Source organism: Macrotis lagotis, chromosome 2 (genome assembly GCF_037893015.1).
Source record: "Macrotis lagotis isolate mMagLag1 chromosome 2, bilby.v1.9.chrom.fasta, whole genome shotgun sequence".
In the NCBI taxonomy this organism is placed as follows: domain Eukaryota; kingdom Metazoa; phylum Chordata; class Mammalia; order Peramelemorphia; family Peramelidae; genus Macrotis; species Macrotis lagotis.
Window position 1 is genome coordinate 296,522,732 of NC_133659.1, and position 21,577 is coordinate 296,544,308.

Consider the following 21,577-nt stretch of genomic DNA (forward strand, 5'->3'; position numbering starts at 1 on the left):
GAAGATAAAGGAGGGAGAGGGAGAGCAAAGACAATGGGCTGATCCCCTGAGAAGATGAGCAAAAGGACAGTTAGAAGGAGCAGCAGCAGCAGAAGCCGCGGCCACCACCTCCTCTATAAGTAGCATAAAAAGGGAGAGCAGCATTGGAGAAGAGACATTAGGAACAGCTGCAAGATATTTGCAAGTAGGCCGATAACAACATCCATCAGTAAAGGCAGGGTTTACATAGGGAAGCAACACATGATCTCTGTCCTGGTAAAAGGCGTTGCATCCGTTCCTACCATCTCAGCATTCCTACCACCATGGGATTAGTCCTGGAATGAATTTGGGAAAAGAAGCTAAAACAATTTATATTGAAGCCAAGACATTTACATTTCTGTAGGAGTTGAGGTGCTAGATAATAATGGGATGGAAATCAGCATATTTCTCTTACTATTTCCTCTACTTCAGTAATATCTGTACAGATATATACTATACATAGAATAAAATGCAGGGAATTTCAGGGAGAAGGGCTTAGCATTAAGAGGAAGCAAGAGAAGTTTCTTACAGAAAGTTGGATTCTATACCAGACTCAAAGGCATACAAAAAAGATACAAGGTGAAAAAGCCACCTTGGCATGAGAGACCACAAATGAATAGAGAAAATCAGGAGATAGAGTATCTTGTTCAATATATAGCAAGAAGTCCTCTGCAACTGATGCAGCTGGGTGGAATCATGTATGAAGTGACAGTCCTGGAGTCAGGATGACCAATTTCATTACATGCTTAAAGACAATTAGAATCATTATTTTTATGACTCAACCTATTTTTCCTATTCTACCCTGTCACTAAGATAATGATGTAGGTATTTTGATATTGAATTGATTTGGCATTAGGAAAAATAGGTTCAAAAAAATTTAACTACTGACACTAGTTAAGTCACTTAATCTTGTTGGCCTCACTTTTCTCATCTGTGAAAAGAGCTTAAGATGGAAAAGGCAAATAGCTTCAGTATCTTTGCTTAGGAAATCCCAAATGGAGTCAGGAAGAGTCAGATCCAACTGATCAACTGCAACAAATCTGTTTTTGCATTATAAAGTATAGAGAGTACTCACTGTAAATAGAAGAATAAAAGGTAAGAGAATTGGAAAGGACTTTAAAAGCCAAATAGGATTTTATTTTTAATCAGGGAGGTAATAGGGAGGCACTGGAAGTTACTGAGGGGAAAGGCATTTGTGTGACATGGTCAGAACTTCAAGTTAAGAAAATCACTTTGATGGCTGGGTGAGGAGTGGACTAGAGTGGCAAGAGATTTGAGTCAAGGACATCAACTGGATAATAATAATTATTATTATTATTATCATTGTTATTATATTTGTCCATTTTTGAAGACCATGACATTAGGTAAGGTAGTGCCATGACAAACACAAGCATTACCTATATGAGAGGGGGTGCTGTGTTAAGTCACCAAATAACTGGATAGCTATTGCACAAATCCACATGTTCAGTGATAATCCAGAAATTAGCATGTAATTTCATGTTTATAGATGGTAGAAAATTCTTTGATTCTTGTAACTGTCAATTTTCTTTTCTCCTCTTCCACCATTGTCAAAACAGAAACATGGGAGCTGGGGCCTTTAAAATGATTTTCTTAGTTTGATGGGTTGGGTGGGCAGGGTCAAATAAATCATCACAAGGTATCTGACCTACTAGTGATGAGCCTCTCTGTACTTGGATTTGTCCTTAGACAACAGTCTTAGCTTGTCATCAGCCCACCAGAGCTTTCATAGCCTTAGAGGACCCCAGGTCATCTGCTCCATGATAAGACAGACATTCTCAGTTCTAACTGGTCTACTTGCTCTTCTTTCTATGTGGTGTCCCATTTTCTACCTTTGTATAGATTGTTGCCAAGGTCTAAAGTATAATCCAACTTTACCCTTTCCTGTTGAAATCCCTATCTTCTTCAAAGCTTACCTCCAAGGTCTTTCTTGATTTACACCCAGTTGTTAACATTTCCTTCCTGCCCAACAATCATCACATCTTTACATTTTGTAATTTACTTATATGTACATATATTCTTCTCTTTAGTAGAATGATTCTCCTCAGGAAATCTGTTTAGTTTTGAGTTTTGTATCCCACAGACTAAATGGTTCATAGTAGTATGAATTTAATGAACTGAATTAGATTGAATTCAACATCTGACATTAATCATAATCAGCAACCTCTTTAGGGTCACCTAAAGTCTTTGGATCAATGTGTAACCTTTTAGAATGATTAAATATCTTTTAGTTTATGCAAAAGATATGTCTTTCCAAATCAACCCAGAGCATAATTTGACTAGATCTTGACCTCAATATTTTGAGAAGTATGTGAACTTGTTCTCATCATAATTTTTAATCAAAACTGGCTGAGTTCTCTCTCATCAGATAAGTTTTTAAGAGGCTTTAGAAGCCTGGTGCTTTGGGGTTTATTATGCAAGTATGCTCATATTTTTCATTTCAGGGGTAGATTTTCAACCATTTCTAATTCCATATTAGTCCAAAATTCTATATTTTATATGTTCTTTTTTCTGTATCATTTGAATTATATTACTGGTTCCCTCCTCCCAATTCTGATGATATCTTTACGTCGTAGAATAACAGAATTTTAGAGTTAGAATAGCCCACAAAGAGACTTATCTGTTTTGTTTTGTTTTCATTTTAGCTCATAATTCTAGTCCTTCATTTAAAATATTTCAATATTAATATGTATATAATGATACATCATAAATAAAAATATTATTAATAAATGCTGAATAAAATGTCAGAAACAGTTTATTATAGTGAAGGAAATGTTATCCGTGTGCAGCTTACTTTCCTCTTTAGGTATATTCTACCAACAACTTTTAGCTTTCAAAGTTTTCCTGCTTGCCTAGTCTTCCTTTCTTTCCTTGCTTCCATTATTTTCTCCCTCCCTCCCTTCCTCCCTTTCTCCCTTCCTTCCTTTCTCCTTCCCTTCTTTTCTCCCTCCCGTCCTTCCGTCCTTCTGTTATTCTTTGTCCTATATTTCAATGTATAAGGGGAAGGAAAAGAACACCAAAACCCTTGTAACAGATATACACAGGGAACAAAAAATTAGTTTCCACATTAACCAATTACAAAAATACATTGTCTTATTATTCACTTCATAACTTCACCATTTTTCTATTAAGAGATGTGTAGTATGCTTGATCATCAGTTTCCCCTGGAAAAGTCATCTAATACCTACAACTAATCAGGAATCTCCCTTACCTATGGTCATCTGGTCATAGCTTGAGGGATGTCAATAGTCTATGACATTTTAGACTATCTCTATGACATTTCATTATTTACTCTATTAACAGTTTCCTCTTAAAATGTCTGATAGTTATGGTAATCCTTGAACAGCTGAATTTTTTATGTTATAGATATTATTTATAGATTTATTATTTTTACTATTATATAGATTTATATATTAGTATTGACAGCACTTGTGATTTCATAATGTCATAATATAGTTTCTATATATGTGGTATTTTAAGATTTTCATAGTATTATATATGCACAAATACATATCTATTCAAAGAAAATTTTATAAGCAGTAATATATTACACATGTAGATAATATATTTGTAGGTTTTATATAGAGATTTATATATACATATATGTATATACATAAACTATATTATATTTGCATGTATATGCACATGCATGTGTGTATATGCCCCCAAACTTACATCTCTCATAACAGCCTTGTGAGGTGTCTGCTAGTAATGCCATTTTATAGATGCAGAGATGGATTCTAAAAGAAGTTGGCTTCTTAGGGTCAAATGTATAGGAGATATTTGAGGTGGAATTTGAACCTATTTCTTCCTAACTTCCAGTCAGGAAGACTCATCTTTCTTAGCTCAAATCCAGGTTCAGACACTTACTGTGTGACTGTGGACAAATCATTTAACCCTATTTGCCTCAGTTTCTTCATTTGTAAAATGAATTTTAGAAGATATTGGCAAACCCTGTATCTTTGCCAAGAAAATCTAAAATGGAGTCACAAAGAAGTGGACATGACTAGTTGAAGTATGATTACATGAGTAAGAAAATGCTATTATGTCAACCACTTGAGGTTAATTTTGAATGTTTCAGTATCAATTCCTTTAAATTCTTACACTGATTGCAGGAAATAAACACATTCTTTAGCCAAGCTGCGGTGATTAGACTCTCTTCTCAGAAGCATTACTAGATGAGTGACAGCTTCCTTATTCTCACTTGAATTTGATGGGGCCAGTATCCTTGGAGATGGCAAAAGAAAATAGCTCTTATTCCTTGGGGACAATTATGCTTATAGTGTGAAATTAGAATTATACAATTTCCGAGCTTCAAGGGACCTCTTAGGTCCTATAGTCCAACCTATACTTGAGTGGGAATCTTCTCTATCAGAATCAGTTATAGAGCTGGAAGGAACCTAGGAAATCCTCTAGAACATCAATTATTTTTAGAAATGAGAGAAATGATGCCTATGTTGTTTAAGAGACTTGACTAAGGGGGCGACTAGGTGGTGCAGTAGATAGAGCACCAGCCCTGGAGTCAGGAGCACCTGGGTTCAAATCCAGCCTCAGACACTTAATAATTACCTAGCTGTGTGATCTTGGGCAAGCCACTTAACCTCATTTGCTTTGCAAAAAAAAAAATATATATATGTGTGTGTGTGTGTGTGTGTGTGTGTGTGTGTGTGTATAAAAGAAGATACTTGACTAAGATCATATTAATAATAAATGACAGAGATAGAATTTGAATCCAGGTTCTCTGATCCCACATCCTGTGCAATAATTATAATAAATCACCTTTATGTTTCTTTGTGCCTCCTCAGATTCCTTCTCCCCACCATACACTGCCTTGCTTACAAAGTGGAATGATTTTCTATAGAATCAAATTACAGAACTGAATTTGGTTTGAATTGTTAAATTGTTATAGTTTCAGATTGTTATAGTTTTGAGAAAGTTTGAGAAAGCATGAAACACTTCACTCTGTGGAGGAGGGGAAAGAACAGAGGGAGACATTTTTCTTCCTTGACTTAGCTGCTTTTCTTTGTTGCAAAGAAAGACTCCCATCATGGAAGATTAGGGTATAGATCTGGGAATGACTGACGCCAATATAAAAGGCATTAAAAATGTAAATCAGTAGAAGACATATAACAGCTGATCATTGTAAAAGCCATTAGTTTGGTTTTTTTTTTTAAGAGTGAAGCTAGAATGAGATCATTTTACTGGCTGCATAGCTTTGTTTTAGCAGATGGTGATTCCTTTTCCTGGGAAAGTTTATTGAAAGGCAATGCTATATTGAGTATTTAACATAAATTAGCTACATTTCATTTTTGGAAATTCTTTGTAAAAATAGCTTCCATTTTAGTTGAAAAAAATTGCCATGAATGCCTTTACTTGGAAATATTTAAAGACAAGATATCAAATTAAGTAAACAAGGATGTATTAATTACTCACTATTTGGTAGCTAGGCAGTTAGGTGGTGTCATGGATAGAGAGCCAGGAGAACTCATCTTCCCAAGTTGAAATCCAACCCTGTTTGCCTCAGTTTCCTCCTCTGTAAAATCAGCTGGAGAAGGAAATAACAAATCAGTATCTTTGCCAGGAAAATCCCAAATGGTGTCATGATGAGTCAGACATGACAAAAGAATGAACATACGGTAGACAGTGCCCTAAGTATTGGAGATTGAGAGGAGGTATGAACAGTTCCTTCTCTAAATGAACTTATGTTTTAGTAAGGAAAACAATATGCAAATAAATATATAAGTCAGTACAAGAAAAAGGGAAAATTGAAATTGAAAAATTGAAAAAAAGGAAAAGTTCATCTTGGATGGAAAAGAATGACCTTGAGGGGGACAAGGAAAGACCTATTGCAGCAAGGGGGTGTGGAGCCATGGGGTGTGAACCCAGAGATAAGGAATTTCAGACATGGAGGTAGCTATTGGGAAACACAGAGAGAAAGGATGGAGTATTGGGTGTGAAAATCTACAGCAAGATGACCATTGTCACAGGATCCTAGAGTACAAAATGGGAAGTGAAGAGTAAGAAGGTAGGAAAGTTAGGAAGAAAGTGGGTTATTAAGAGCCAAAGTAGATTTTATATTTGATCTGGGAGATAATGGGGAGCCCTTGGATCTTGTTGTTTGTCCTTCATTTTGAAGAGGGACAATGATATCAAAGGGTATATCTTGACTTGTGTATAAATTGAATTTAAGTGAGTCAGAGTTGTATAAAGTCATCAACCTCCTTCTTTCTTCCCAAGTCATTGGAATCCCAGTGGCAAGGCTACCATTGTGAAAGTGAAGAGATAGGGTCAGACCTGTCCTGTAGGATGAAAACCTAATGGAAGAGGGACCAGAGTGAGAAGAAACTCCGTACAGACAGACCAACCAGTAGAAAATGATATAAAGGCATGAAGTGATGAATGTCTACACTATAGAGATGTGACTATGTCAGAGAAGAGGAGGGACCTGTGGAAGATATAACATTTTATAGGACCTCTGTTTATTTAGAAAATAATAATCAAATTGAGTTAAATTCAACAAACATTCAGTAAGTATTTGTTATGTCCTAAGAAATCAAAATACAAAAAGACAAATGGAAACAGAAACATACCTGTCCTCAAGAAGTTTATATTCTACCAAATTTATTTTAGATACAATGTGCTTTGCTACCAGGGTTAATCATAAAGGGACTTAATTTTTCAACTTTCCTACATAAGGTCTATACAAGCAAAGCATTTACAATATTCATTGTAAAAAAAACAGTAGTTGACCCAAAATGCTCTTTATTGATTGTAGATTACATGAAAACCAAGGACCAAGGGGAAAGGCCAAACTAATGATTAGTTAATGGAGAGACAGGTTAGGATATATATCGGGTCATCTCATTTTGTCTACAGATATTGCATGCTGGTGTTTGCCTGGTGCTGATGGTGTGCTGTAATACTTCACTAATACACAGAGTGAAATCATTCCAAGGCCAAGAGACTCCTGCAACTGCCAGACCATCTTCAATAGTCTTGTTTCTTATCAATCAATGAAAACATTCTGTTGTACACAAGGATACCTTGTACAGCAATACCCTTTACTATAATAAACATAATTGTGCAGCTTAAGCCACCAAATCACCTGGTTGTTCAGTGTGGTCCTCTTCTATACAGAAGTATTATTAGTATTAGGTTATATAAGTTGAGAAAGTCTTACTGATAATGTTTTATGGAAACTAAACCCACTAGCAAATATTTGACATTGGTTTCAGAATGCAACTTCATGTGATAGAAACAGAGGTTGAAAACCTATCTTTTTTTTAAACTTTTTTTTTTCTCTCCTGGCCCTTTTTGGCAGCCTAGTGAAATCTGAGGGGCTCTTCTCTGAATCATGTCTATTAAAATTACAAAATAAAATGCAGCACTACAAAAGGAAACAATTATGTCAAAAGGCTATTATGAAAAAAATTTAAATGTTCATGGACCTTGGGTTAGGGACTTTTGAAAAGTAAATTTTCCCAAAATTGATGTCACTTGTTGTCCAGTGGTTGGCATCATATTCAACCCTTCTTGACCATTTTTTTTTGCAAAAGTACTTGAGTAATTTTTGCCATTTCCATTTCCAACTCATTTGAACAGATGAGGAAACTGAGCTGAGGCAAACAAGGTTAAGTGATTTACCCAGAGTCACACAGCTAATTAAATATCTAAGGTCCAGTTTGAACTCACAAAGATGAATCTTCCTGATTCCAACCCAAGCACTCTATCCACTGTGCCACCTAACATCACTAATGAATTATCCATCCATCATACATTCAACAATATGCTATGATTTATATTTTAGGGGTTTTTTTTGCAAGGCGAACGGGGTTAGTGGCTTGCCCAAGGCCACATAGCTAGGTAATTATTAAGTGTCTGAGACCGGATTTGAACCCAGGTACTCCTGACTCCAGGGCTGGTGCTTTATCCACTATGTCACCTAGCCGCCCCGATAAACTATGATTTAAAGGTGATATATTGACTAGGGAACAGAAAGTCCCATTGGACTCTGCCTTAGTCTGACTACTTTTCAAATGGTAGTTTGTCATTCTTTCATTTATGCATTCAGTAAACATTTTTATGTGTCTACTCTATGCAAAGCCTCCTGTGCTAAGCTGGGAGGAGGGGTACAAAAAGAGGTAAAAGACAGTCCCTGCCCTCAAGGAGTTTATCATCTAATGGGTGAGATAACATTCAAAAAATATATATACAAAGCAGGCTATGTACAGTATAAATAGAAAATGGTTAAAAGAAAGGGAAAGGGAAATTAACAGGGGTTAAGGAAGGCTTACTGTGAGATTGTGACAGTGATAAAAAATAAAAATAATGATCCCTTAACTGGTAGCACTATGCTTCCCTGATTATACATAGTAGAGGAAATATGTATATGTATATCTTTGTGTGTGTATATATAGTTCCTTTTAAAATATTCAGTAATATAAAATGCATTTTATAGCATTTATATCCCCCCATGTATTCTTTTATGGGTGACCTATTGGTAATGAACATTTTTTTTTATTCTGCTCAGTTATTTGCGTATTGTCTGAACCTTTTTAGTCATCACAAATCTATTAGCTATTTAATTGCATCTAAGTGTCCCTGTAATAGTTCCTTTTTAGTCATTTCAATCATGTTTGACTCTTTGTGACTCCATTTGAATTTTTCTTGGCAGAGATACTGGACTGGTTTGCCATCTCCTTGTCCAGCTCATTTTTCAGATGAGAAAATGGAAGCAAACAAGGCTAAGTGACTTGCTCAGGTCACACAACTAATTATTGTCTGAAGACAAATTTGAACTCAGGTCTTCTGACTCTGGGACTGGTTTTACATCCAACATGCCATCCAATAGTATGTCCCTACCTAATTGTTGTACAACAGAATTTAAAAAAATCAACTCAAGCATCTGTTTCTTCCCCATTCCTCATTCTCCATTGCCCCTCCACATCCATACACACAAAATATATATATATATATATGTATATATATATATATATGTATGTAGATATATACATATATATGATGAATACATGTATATACATATATATTTTATGTGTGTATACACATACACATAAAGACATTTTCCTATCTTCAGATCTGTCTTGAAAGTACAGTAGTACTTTCAAGTGGAGCAGTGGATAGAGTACCGGCCCTGGGGTCAGGAGTACCTGAGTTCAAATCTGGTCTCAGACACTTAATAATTACCTAGCTGTGTGGCTTTAGGCAAGTCACTTAACCCCATTTGCCTTGCAAAAACCTAAAAAAAAGTACAGTACACTTTCCATTCTGATGTCCTTATATGTATTTTTTACACAGTTGCCTAAGGAATTTTTCTTTCTACTTTTTTGGGAGAGGAAATCAGGGCTAAGTGACTTTCCCAGGGTAACACAACAGCTAGCATTTAGGTGAGTCTGGACTTGAACTCAGGTCTTCCTGACTCCAGGTGAAGGAATTTTCCCAATATGCCAATCTTTTTTTTCCCCCATCACTCAAGGAATTCCATTGACTTCTAAGTATCACCTTTTTAGTCATCACAAATCTGTTAGCTATTTAATTGCATTTAAGCATCCCTGTAATAATTACTTTTTAGTCATTTCAGTCATGTTTGACTCTTAGTGACCCCATTTGAATTTTGTTTTTAAATAATCCAGGGAAATTCTAAGTTTCAGTTAAATTATTGAAAATAAGGAAGTTTTTTCATATCCAAGTTAACAGTCCTCTGATATGTAAATAACCTCTATGATTTTTGCCTTTAATGAGCTTCATAATCTAGCCCCTAATATTCTAGCCTTGTTACATTCCTCCCCTTCATGTACTTTATGGTCCAGTAAAATTAGACTTTTTACCATTCTTCATATGGGACACTTCAGTTCCCACTTGTGTGCTTAAGCATTGGCTATTCCTCCTTACTGTGATATCTACCCTCCCCATTTTTGCTCCTTTTAACTCATGTGGTAGCTTCTGAATGAAGTCTTTTCTGATTCCTTTCACCATCTAGAAGCTATTGGTGCCGTCCCCTGTAATTACTGTATGTACACTTTGTTTATACTTTACATACAAACTGTCTTCTCCAATTGACTCTAAGTTCCTTCAGAAGAAAGATTTTTTTTTACTCTTACTTTTGTATCTTCAACACCCTTCATAGTGAGCCCATGGTACCCAGTAGGTGCCTAATAAATGTTTGCTGTATAATTGCTTAATGATAGTTGAAATTAGAAGATCATTTGCTATTACAGTCATCATTTTTCAGTCACCTTGCATTCCTCACATTATCAGGTTACTTTAATGATTTTTTTCTTCCTATTTAACCTATATAGAGTTTTCTCTTATTTCCACAATGACAAAGCATTATGAACAAAAAAATAAGGACTGATAAATGATGATCTTTTGCAAAGGATGTGTTCTTTTCTGAAAAAACAGAGTGTGCTAGATAAATCCAGGAGGATTTGGTCACTGTATCTATTTTTTTATACAAAACCAGCTATGCCTGGCTTATTAACTTCTCTGATTCCTTTTTTTTTGGGAGGGGGGGACAGGGGAATTGTCATTTTCCCTGATTTGTTTTGTATCCTTCTCTTATTAAACATGTACTGTTTGGATGTTTGCTTTTCTGTATCACCTTTTACATGGGCTTCTTTGTTTCTTCCATAGGTTTTGTTTGGGGGGGGGGTTGTAATTATTGTAAATCTAGTCATTATAGTAAGACTATAGCAATTGAGCTTGAAGAGACATTAAAGGTTATTTATCTTCCAATTCATATTTGAATGAGAATCTTCTCTAAGAAAACTTCTATTGATAGGGTAGGAGGAAAGGAAGATGAAGGGAAACAGATGGGAAGGGAAAGAAAGCAATGGAGAGTGATAGAATGATACATCATAGATAGTAGATACATGAACGATGGAGGACAAAGATAGTTGATAGATTGATAGATAATAGACAGAAGATGAATGGATAGATGGAGGAGAGAGAGATTGGTGATAGAGATTGAGAGACAAAGACAGGTGATAGATAAATAGACAGACAGACAGATAGATAGATGGATGGATGATAGAGGTATATAATAATAATGTTTTAGGCACTGTGTTAAATGTAAGGAATAAAAAAAAAATAAATAGTCTCTGACCTCAAGAAGCTTGAGGGAAGTCAACACATGATGGGAAGTGGAAAAGTTACAGGGTGTGATGTTGAAGGTCATAATTGTTTTAATTTGCCTTTTTCTAGTAATGATTTGAATCATGTTTTCATATGACTATTGATAAGTCTTGGTCTTTCCCTTGAGAATTTTCTGTTCCTATCCCTTTATTAATTCAGGAATTGCTGTTTTCTTATTTGAATCCATTGCTTATTAATCTTGAGAGATGAATCTGAGAACCTTATTAGAGAGACTTTCTGGGAATATTTTTTTCTTGTTTCCCTTTTAATCTTAATTTATGGAATACAGGCATATTGATGTATTGATTCACAGACCTGTGGGAAGAAATTTGGAAGAATCACAAAAAAAATAAACTCTGTGTTCTTTCAAGCATCTGTACCACTGGTAGGCCTATATTCAGGTAGCACTGAATCCTAGGTCTAATGGATGTTTTGGAAGTCAATGGACAGAAGAGGTGGTAAGTTAAAGCATTCTTGGTGGGAAAGAGGCACCAATTTGGAAGCAGGATCATCTCATATATAAAAAATGCAAATAATCCAAATGGTCCTCCTGTACTGCCTGCTGGGTACAACCACTCCACCTTTAACTTTTCAGTTTCTTTTTAATGTTTATTCAGTTCCTCCCCCCCCCCCATTAAAATCCTGCCTTTTTTTCCTTTTTTCTTTTTTTTTCTCTTTTTTTATATATATACCTAGTACTTAGTCCAGTTACTTGTACACAGTAGATACTTAAACATTTATTGATACTGAAATGAAAAATCTTTGAACAGAGAAACTATTATTTTTTGTCCTTATATTCTCAGTGACTAACATATAGTAGGCACTTAATAAATATTTGTCACTTGATAATGAAAAAGTGTTTCCTAGGGCAGTTATATCAACTAATAACTCTATTAACAGTGTATTGGAGCTTCCCCTTAATGTTGGCTTGTTTATGTAAATGATATTTTTCAAAAGTGGAACTCATGGTGAATGTGATTCTTTGGCTGACTGACTCTTCTATGCATGCCTTAGGAATTGGAGGGCAGGAATGATGTTGCGTCAGAAAGTGTACATCTTGGGGGAATATGGAGAAGCTCTAAGTCATTACCAACATTTCTTTGCAAATATTTAGGCAGATGCTTAAATGGAGTCCTAAAATACCCCCGAGTGGAGCACAAAAGTAAAACCTAGAACTAAATTCATCTTATTGATTGTCAAAGTAAAGAGGACATGTTTTGACATTTGTGAATTCTGTAAGATGCCATCTATTTAATTTAAAAGTCAAATTATGTAGGTCAGCAGTTAAAAGACCCCAGGTGCAAAATCTGCTGCGCCGGCTTTGGGACCTTAGGCACCCTCTCAGCCTCAGTTTTCTCATTGTAAAATGAGGGAGTCAGATTCATGATCTCTAACTTCACTTCAGTCTCTACCTCTACAATCCTATAATGGTTTTCTTCCAGTGCATAACAAGAAATATTTTCATATCCTCTATTTTTAGTTTGGGGACAAGGAAGGGACTGGTAATTTCAATGATATTGGGAACTCCTGGATGAGGAAATGGCTTTAAACAATGCAAAGTAGCACCTCCTCTACAACTTTAAGGAATTTACTTGCCTTAAGAACAAAGAGTTTGTGACTTATCCAGGGCCCTACTCAGCCAGGATTTGTCAGAAGAGAGACTTGATCCTAAAACTTCTTGGTTTCAAACCAGCTGTTAATTCACACATCCCACCGTCTCCATCATTTTGTGACTGAAATCATACCCACTTTCTTATATGTGATCATGTATAGATATCCCAATATAATCAAGTTGGTGATGGGTATTGTCCCCTGGATACATTGTTATAAGGAAGCTATGCTATTATTTTTTTTAAAAAAAAAAAGGTATTTGCAAGGAAAATTTAAAATATGCCTCCCTCTTCAATTCAGGTTCAAAACTTTATTTGTGGCTGGTGAACACTGTGATGTGGAGACACTGGAGTGGTCCAAAAATGTTTTCAGAGTCCCTGTCTTGGACCACTGGTGGCAAACAGGTGAGCAGTTTTCAAATATAAACTGAATTCTTAATAAAAAATAAAAAGAATTAAGGAAATGCAAAAAATGGATATCAACTAAGGTCCCAGAAATAATTAATAAATTGCAAAAGATAGAGAACCATGTAATATTCTTATTCTTCCCTGCTTCTGTTCCTGCTCTTTTTCTATCATCTTGGTTCCCTAAACTTGAAAATTTAAGGTGATTTTTAATTCCTTCTTAGCTTCTTGTGTCTTGTGTCAGTAATCATTCATCTGAACTATATCTCTAATTCATCTTTATTTTTCCCATCTTGCTGTTTCTATTTGTGTTTATCATCATGTATCTGGTTTTATCTTCACTATGGGAAGTCAGTCTAGTATAATAATGATAATGATGATGATGATTTTTGCTGTTGTTCATTCATTTCAGTTGCTCTTCATGACTTCATTTGGGGTTTTCTTAGTAAAGATCCTAGAATATTTGCCATTGCCTTTTCCATTTTCAGAAGGGGAAACTGAGGCAAATGAGATTTAATGACTTGCCCAAAGTCACACAGCTAGGAAGTGTCTGAAAGCTGATTTGAGCTTGGGTCTTCTTGCCTCCAGTGCTGGCCTTCTATCCACTGTATTACCTAGTTGGCCAATGAAGATGATGATGATGATGATAATTGAATTTTTGTAGCACTTTAATGTTTTCAAAATGCTTTATAATTGTCAACAGACATTTATTAAGTACATACCATGTGGCATGAACATCTAGGCTTTCCCCCATATTTACAGATAAGGAAATTGAGACCAAATAAGGATATGTAATTTGCTTAAGGATAAAATGGTAGATTCAAACACTACTTCATTCTAAACCAATACTTTTTAATTTTAATTTTTTATTTATTTTTATCCTCATCGTAGGATTCATATCTCTTTACAATCTAGTCCCAGGTAATATATCTAAGATAATTCCCTACCCCTACTCCATCTGTACCATAGACCCTTTGCTTTTTTCAGATTGAATCTTTATTTCTTCTTCTTGTCATGTAAATCCAATTTTCCCCTTGACTAGGTCACTATTTTCCCATGCTCATTACCCAAATCTTACATTCTCATTTTTCAATTGTTGATTTCTTTCTTGCATCTTGTTGTTTCAATGATTCCATTTTTCAGCCATTGAACCTGGATTTGGAAGGGACCCTGGAGAGTACCTACATTTGTACAGATGAGCAAAATAATACCCAGAAAAGGCAAAGGATTAGTCCATTGGTCTTTGGACAAGTAACAGCACAGATAGTACAAACCCATTTCCTCTGATGTCTCTTTCCATTACACTACCTTTCCCTACTTCATGATAACTTTCTAGTGTTCAAATGTTTTTTCAATTGTATCCAACTCATTAAGACCTGATTTGGGGGTTTTCTTGGTAGAGATAATGGAGTGGTTTGCTATTTCCTTCCTCAGCTCATCTTGCAGATGAGGAAAATAAGCAAAAAAGATTAAGTGACGTTCCCAGGGTCACATAGCTAGTAAGTGTCTAAAGTCAGATTTGAAATTAGGAAGATGAGTTTTCCTGATGCCAAGTCTTGTATATTATCTACTACATACACCCCCCCGCCATTGATCATTCTCTTCTCCAAATTCCTGCAGCACTTAGTCTGTATTTCACAGTCTTATGTATTAATATTTATACTATTGATTTGATCAGTCCCAGTGGAACATTGACACGCACATTGTGATTGACAATGACAAGCAGATTGACCCTAACTTAGTAATGTCATTTTGGTTCTCTCCAAGTAAGAAGAGCAACACCCACCATCAACAGAACACGCACTCCTTGAGGGCAATTTCTGATTCAGATATATTTGTCTTTGTATCCTCACCAAAATGTTCAGTAATCAATTCAAAAATGACCTCAGAGTCAGGATGACCTTAATTTATGTTTTGCTTCTGACATCTATTGACTATATGTCCCTGAACAAGTCAATTTTCCTCTCCAACTCCCAGGCAACTCTCTAAGACATCACATTTCAAAATGGATTTCTGATCTGTAGTGGGAGAAGACACTTCATCACTGGGATAGGCCTATATCCATGAAATCACAGGAGTGAGACAGAATTCCCATTGCCTAGTACAGTGAGGATTCTTGAATTGTTTTGTAGTTATATCATATACTTCAAGGGACTTTGAGTTTCAACAGTATATGTATACTGTGCAACAATGCACCTCATTCATGTTGATGCTTTAGTAGCTCAGTTTAATACTGTTTTATTTTTTCTCATTATATGTAAGACAACTTTAACATTCATTTAAATTCTTTTTTGAGTTCCAATTTTTTTCTCCCTCCTTTACTCCCCTTACGCCTCCCTAAGATAGTAAATAATTTGATGTAGATTATACATGTGTAATCCTGCCAAATGTATTTCCCTAATAGTCACTGAAAAAGAAGAAATGGACCAAAACAAAAAAAAAGAAAGAAAATGAAAAAAGTGTGCTTTGATCTGCATTCAGACTCTATTAGTTTTTCCCCTGGATGTGAGCAGAATTCTTCGTCATGAGTCCTTTGGAATTGTCTTGAATCTTTATATTGCTGAGAAGAGTGAAATCATTCATAGTTGATTGTTACTAATGTTGAGTGCAGTGTTCTCCTGGTTCTGCTTAATTTACTTTGCATCAGTTCATATAAAAAAGTAGCTCATTTTTGTGACTTGCTATGACTGAAATAAAGTGGCGAAATTTTGGTGGTGACCCACTCTAATCTGGCTTGTTCAAAGACTAGTCCAGCTAACTATCTCAGGGTCTATTCATTAGGCTGATCCTATTTGGTAGAATGTTCATCCACATGGCTTCACCCTGGGAACCCCAGCCCTAATCCTAATCATTAACTAGGAGAAAACTGAGGTAGAGCTCTAGCACTGATTTCAAGTCAAAGGACTGGCTTTGTGACTTCAAACAAGTTATATCTAGTTTTCTGAACTTCAGTATCCTTATTTGTAAAAAGAGTGATAAACTAGATAATTTGGGATTTTCCTTTCCTTCTCTATTGGGGGATGTAGAGCCTTTCTCCTAAATCTGTCATCAACTATGGTCTTAGAATCATCAATTTTTAGGTGGGAGGAAATTCAGAGATTATCCATTTCAGCTTTCTCATTGTACAGATTAGGAAACTGAGGTCCACAGATATCCAATGATTTGCCAAACATCACAGACAAGATTTGAATCCAGGTCCTCTCACTCCAGAGTCATTCTCTTTCCACATTGCTTGAAATTTGTAATTTCTGGGCTTCTCCCTTATTCATTTCCTCATCCATACCTTAGTTTGAGATTAAGTATGGTTTAGTAAAGGAATTCTGGATTTGGATTCTGGAAATTTGGGATCAAACCCCATATTCAGGACTCATCAACACTCTTATGAATGAATCTCTTATGTCCATGGACTTTTATTTTCCTTGTATACAAAATGGGAATAGTCATGTTTGCTCTACTTGCCTGATGTGGTAGTTGTACGAAAATTGTTTTAATGTGTTATATCCAGGCCTTTGTTATTTAGTCATTTTTAGTCATGTTCGACTCTTTGGGACCACCATTTGGGATTTTCTTGGCATAGATACTGGAATGATTTACCATTTCCTTCTCCAACTCATTTTACAGATGAGGAAACTAAGTCAGGATTAAGTGACTTGCTCAGTGTCATACAGCTTGGAAGTACTGAGGCCAGATTTAAACTTTGGAAGATGAGTTTTCCTGATTCCAGACCTGGCAAGCTATTCACCATCTAACTGCCCCCACTATCAAGATGAATTATAATCATTAACCTGATGATCTAAATAGTTACATTGATTAGTTCCTAATTACTTTGAAGTTTGTCTCATTACCCAAACTTTTCAGGCTTATTTACCTTCTTTAGAAGCAGTGGCCTACTTTCTTAGTAAGATAGCCCTAAAAAAGGCTTTTTTTCCCAGAGAAACTTGACAGACTGTAAATAGCATACTTAGCTTTTCTGTCCTTATTTTTAAGAACTCATTAATGGTGTGTGAGTATATTCATAGGTATGTACCCTGATCCATTTAGCTTTAGTATGAAAAAGTTTTGGGGTTTGTTGTTTTTTAGGTCTTGGTGTTCAGCAATATCTTTGGGTAAAACTTTTTGTTATATTAGAAGGAACCCAAGTTCTAGGAACTATTTTGTCCTTCATTATCTCAATAACTAAAGTGAAACTTAGACATTTGGTTACTTTTAGCCCCCTCAATTATGTCATCCATTTTATATCATAAATCCATAAAGACCTGGGTTGTGAATACAGATATATTCTGTTAATTCTGTTAATTTGGTTTGTTAGCTTTATTATTAAAATCAAATCTGTTTAACAAAAGTAAACAGAAGCTAATTATAAATAGAAATGTTCAAAGTTTGATCTATTGGTTTCCAAGTACCACTTTGCTTTCTCCATATTCTTTGCTAACATACTTAATTTCATGCCCTAGTAGACGAGTCTTTCTAATCTCCTGGATGTTTATATGTTGAATGGGTGAGGACAAGGGAGGTTTGTTTCAGAAAGAATAATAGAAGTGCAAGGATTTCAGAGGATATGTAGTACACCCCATCCCTAAATAGAAAGTCTTCTTTTTAACATCCTCAAAAAAAAAAAATGATTATCTAATCTTTGCCGAAACACATTCAATGAGGAGGAATCCACTATTTCCCCAGAGAATTCATTCCACTTTTGGACAGCTCTGATTGGTAGGAAGGTTTCCTTGCACCAACTCATAATGGTATCTTGGAACCCATTGCTCTCAGCCTGCTTTCTGTAGCCAAATGGAATACTTCTGTTATTTATTGTTCATTCATTTTCAGTTATATCCAACCATTTATTACTCTATTTGGGGGTTTTCTTGGCAGAGATACTGAATTTGCCATTGCAAATATTTGAGAGATGGAGAAACCGAGAAAAACAGGGTTAAGTGATTTGCTCAGGGTCAACTGCTAATAAGTTTGAAGCCAGATTTGAACTCAAGAGGATAAATCATTCTGACTCCAGGCTGGTACTCTTATATACTGCACCACCTAGCTGCCCCAAATGGAACATATCTAACCCCTTTTTTGCCTAACAGATTGTTAGCTTCTTGAAGACCCTTCTCCTAGCCCACACAAATTTTCTGTTTTTTTAAGCTAAATACCACTACATCTTAAACTAATTTTCACATAGCTTTAAGTCTTTAGCTATTCTTGTTGTCTTTTGGCCTCTTCATTCTGCCTTCCCCCCCCACTCAAAATGTAATTCTTAAGACTCAACAACATAGTCCAGGTGCAGCCTAACCTGAAAAAATAGTGAGGGACCAATATGTTTTGGATACCTAATGCTGAGATAGTATTTTTGGAATCTCTTTCACATTGTTGGGTCATTGAACTTGAAGCAAACTGCAGTCCCCAGATATTTTCATGGAAAGTTCTTCCAAATCTTGTCGTTTGGAAGTTATTCTTTTTTAATCTTAATGTAGAACATTATTTTTGATCATATTTCATTCTATTGATTTGGCCTACTTCATTCCTGTCCAGATGTTTTAGAATTAATGCCTTTGTCATCCAGTGTGTTGACAATCTGGCTCAGCTTTTGTTAGCAGCCAATGATGCTATTGGCAAAAGCTGGAAATAGCACAAAATCAAATACAGATTCCTAAGTGTTTCACCTGAGACCCCCCCTTCCAATTTGATATCAAACTATTCATCATGATTCTTTAGTTTATCCTTTTTTTCTCCTCTCTCTCTCTCTCTCTCTCCCACTTCAGCCTCCTTCTTTTCCTCCTTTCTTCCTCCTTCCTCTCATCTTTTCTAGATGTTTTACTAATCATTGGTATAATATCTTCTAGATCCCCCACTTCCCCACCACCTTCAAGGAATTGAAGTCAAACTCATTGAGCTTATAGTTTGCAGACTATAATTTCTTTCATTTAAAAATAAATCAATATGTTTGCCCTTCATTCTCCAGTGTTCCTCCCCATTTCTCCAAGAGCCTCTAAGGTCATTGTCAGTGGCTTAATAATCACATCTGCCAATCCATTCAGTACATTCAGATGTAGTTTATCTACACAGGTGATTTAAACTTATCAAAGATAGCTACATATCCTCTTCTGAGCTCCTTATCAGGAGATCATGGGTTTTAATCCATGTTAGTATTTTCCTTTTTTCTTTTCCTATCCAAAGATTTTTCTTCTTGGAAGACAACAGGAACAGCTGTAAAAAAAGAAGCATGAAATAATGGGAAAGCAAAAGAGCAAAACAAAACATAAAAACCAAAAATACTAATTCTGTAATAAGGGAGCCTGCATTCAGTTCTTTTCTTTCACACTTATATGTATGATTAAATTCAAGTCTTTTTTATTTTAGTCCTCGGTTTCTTAATCTATGCAGTAATGTTGGGCTAGTTGGTCTCCTTTATGGATTCCTTTCAGTTCCTGTGACCTTTTTCTTGTTTCAGTATAATTCCACTCGCCCTCAAACAATGGTCCTTTTCCTTTCTTCAAGGCCCCTTTATTGTCTTTAGTTTTCCATAGCCATCAGATTGAAGCCACCCCATTAGCCTTCTAGCTTTATTTGCAGAGGACAAAAGCAATCTGTGATTTTTGAATCTGAAATTTATTTGGTGAATTTTGAACTTGAAATTGTTTATTTATAAATGACATGGACAGAGTAATGTTGAACATGGGATGGATAGAAGTTACAAAGTTAAAATGATTTTAGTGGAAATTTACAGAATTACAAACTAAAAAGAAAAAAAAATTTAAAAGAATTGCAAACTCAAGATTGAGACCCCTAAAACAGAATACATTTCTTTTTTTTTCTTTTTGCTTTTGAGAATTTATTTCTTAAAGTATGTCCTTTTTATACAGAGGATTTGGGCCTTCCTGAATATGAAAAGAGAGAAAACACTTATTCTTTAATGTTGTTGTTCAATTTTATCTCTTTGTGACCACATATGGACATTTTCTGGCAAAGATATTGGCGTGGCTTGCCATTTCCTTCTCCAGTTCAGCTTATAGGTGAGGAAGCCAAGGCAAATAGAGTAGGTAACTTGCTCAGAATTATTCAGCTATTAAGTAGCTCAGTCTGGATTTGAACTCAGGTCTTCCTGATTCCACTGTGCCATCTAACTGCCTTACCCTTTAATAGCCTCCCTTCAAATTGAATGAAGGGGAAAGACTGTGACCCCAGAAAGTTTGTGGTAATCCTTTTATACTGGATCTATATTCAAGTTTGTCAAAGGTAAACCGAAGTAAATAAAATTACATTCTCCAATATCTTTAGATATAACAGCAAGTTCAGATGCAGGCAGTGAATGCATTGGGGTTTCCAAAGGACTTACTGAAGCTTAAGAAACAAACATATGAGGTCTCCAGTGGGTGCTGGATTTCATGTGATTTTGCGATATTTCTCTAATGTATTGTTCAGAGAGAATTAATAGCTGTACTATGTCGGTGTAATGGTGCATTAATCAGGTTTGAATAGGTTCTCATTATTGTGGGAAACAGTGGGGTTTTTTTTCCCCTCATCAGACTCTTACTTTTCTTACTCCTTTTATAGTATTTGGTGCTTCTTCAGATGGTCATACAAGGGAGCTCACAAACACACCAGAATTTTATTTTTCCTTGGTTTTTTTTTTTGGTAAGGCAATGGGGTTAAGTCATTTGCCCAAGGTCATACACCAGAATTTTGGAAGGAGAAAATGTTTTTCCTGGATTCCTCTCCCTCTGAAGGAGTTTCCAGTTTCCCTTGTATGAATCATGTATGTATAGGCTTGTTTGCATGTTGTCTTCTCCATCAGAATGTAAGCTCCCTGAGATCAAAGACTGTTTTTTAATCTGGTGCTTAGTAGGTGCTCAGGAAGCTTACCTGTTGACTTGAATAGATGCAAGTTTGTATTGTTTAACTAAGAGAAAAGTCATGAAGCAATGAAATAAGATTTTTTTTAAAAGACTCAATTTTGTTGTTGTTTTGTTGAGGGTGTGTGTGTGTGTCCATAGGAACAGCAAGGTGCTATGAATCCAGAACCCAGAACCAGGAAAACCTGCATTCACAATCCATCTGCCATGCAAACTAGTTCTGTCTGTCTCTGAGAAAATCATTCAAATGTCCCTAAAAACAATCATTACTCCTGAAATAAAATCTAAAATTATGCCTTATAGAACAGGTGCTGATTTTGAATTTGATTTTTATTCTGATATTGATAGAGGAAGCTCCTTGCCAATCAGTGGTCAGTGACCTTATATATGTTTGTTTGTATATATGTCTCTATGAATATACATTATATAGATTTGTATTTAGGAAATGCATGTATATATGAATTTGTGTATATATATGTATATTATATATATATATATATGCAGATATAGGCACATGCCTCATATAAA

General features: G+C 35.5%; 1 protein-coding gene across 5 annotated transcripts in view; it reads left to right on the plus strand.

The window, feature by feature from the left end:
* Nucleotides 1–21,577, plus strand: part of ACSS3 (acyl-CoA synthetase short chain family member 3) — a 276,057-nt gene that overhangs the window by 170,176 nt on the left and 84,304 nt on the right. For all 5 annotated transcript variants that reach the window (XM_074226517.1, XM_074226518.1, XM_074226521.1 and 2 more), the window contains one exon: nucleotides 13,099–13,202. In XM_074226517.1, the coding sequence (XP_074082618.1) occupies nucleotides 13,099–13,202 (104 nt within the window). The remainder of the gene's footprint in view (nucleotides 1–13,098; nucleotides 13,203–21,577) is intronic.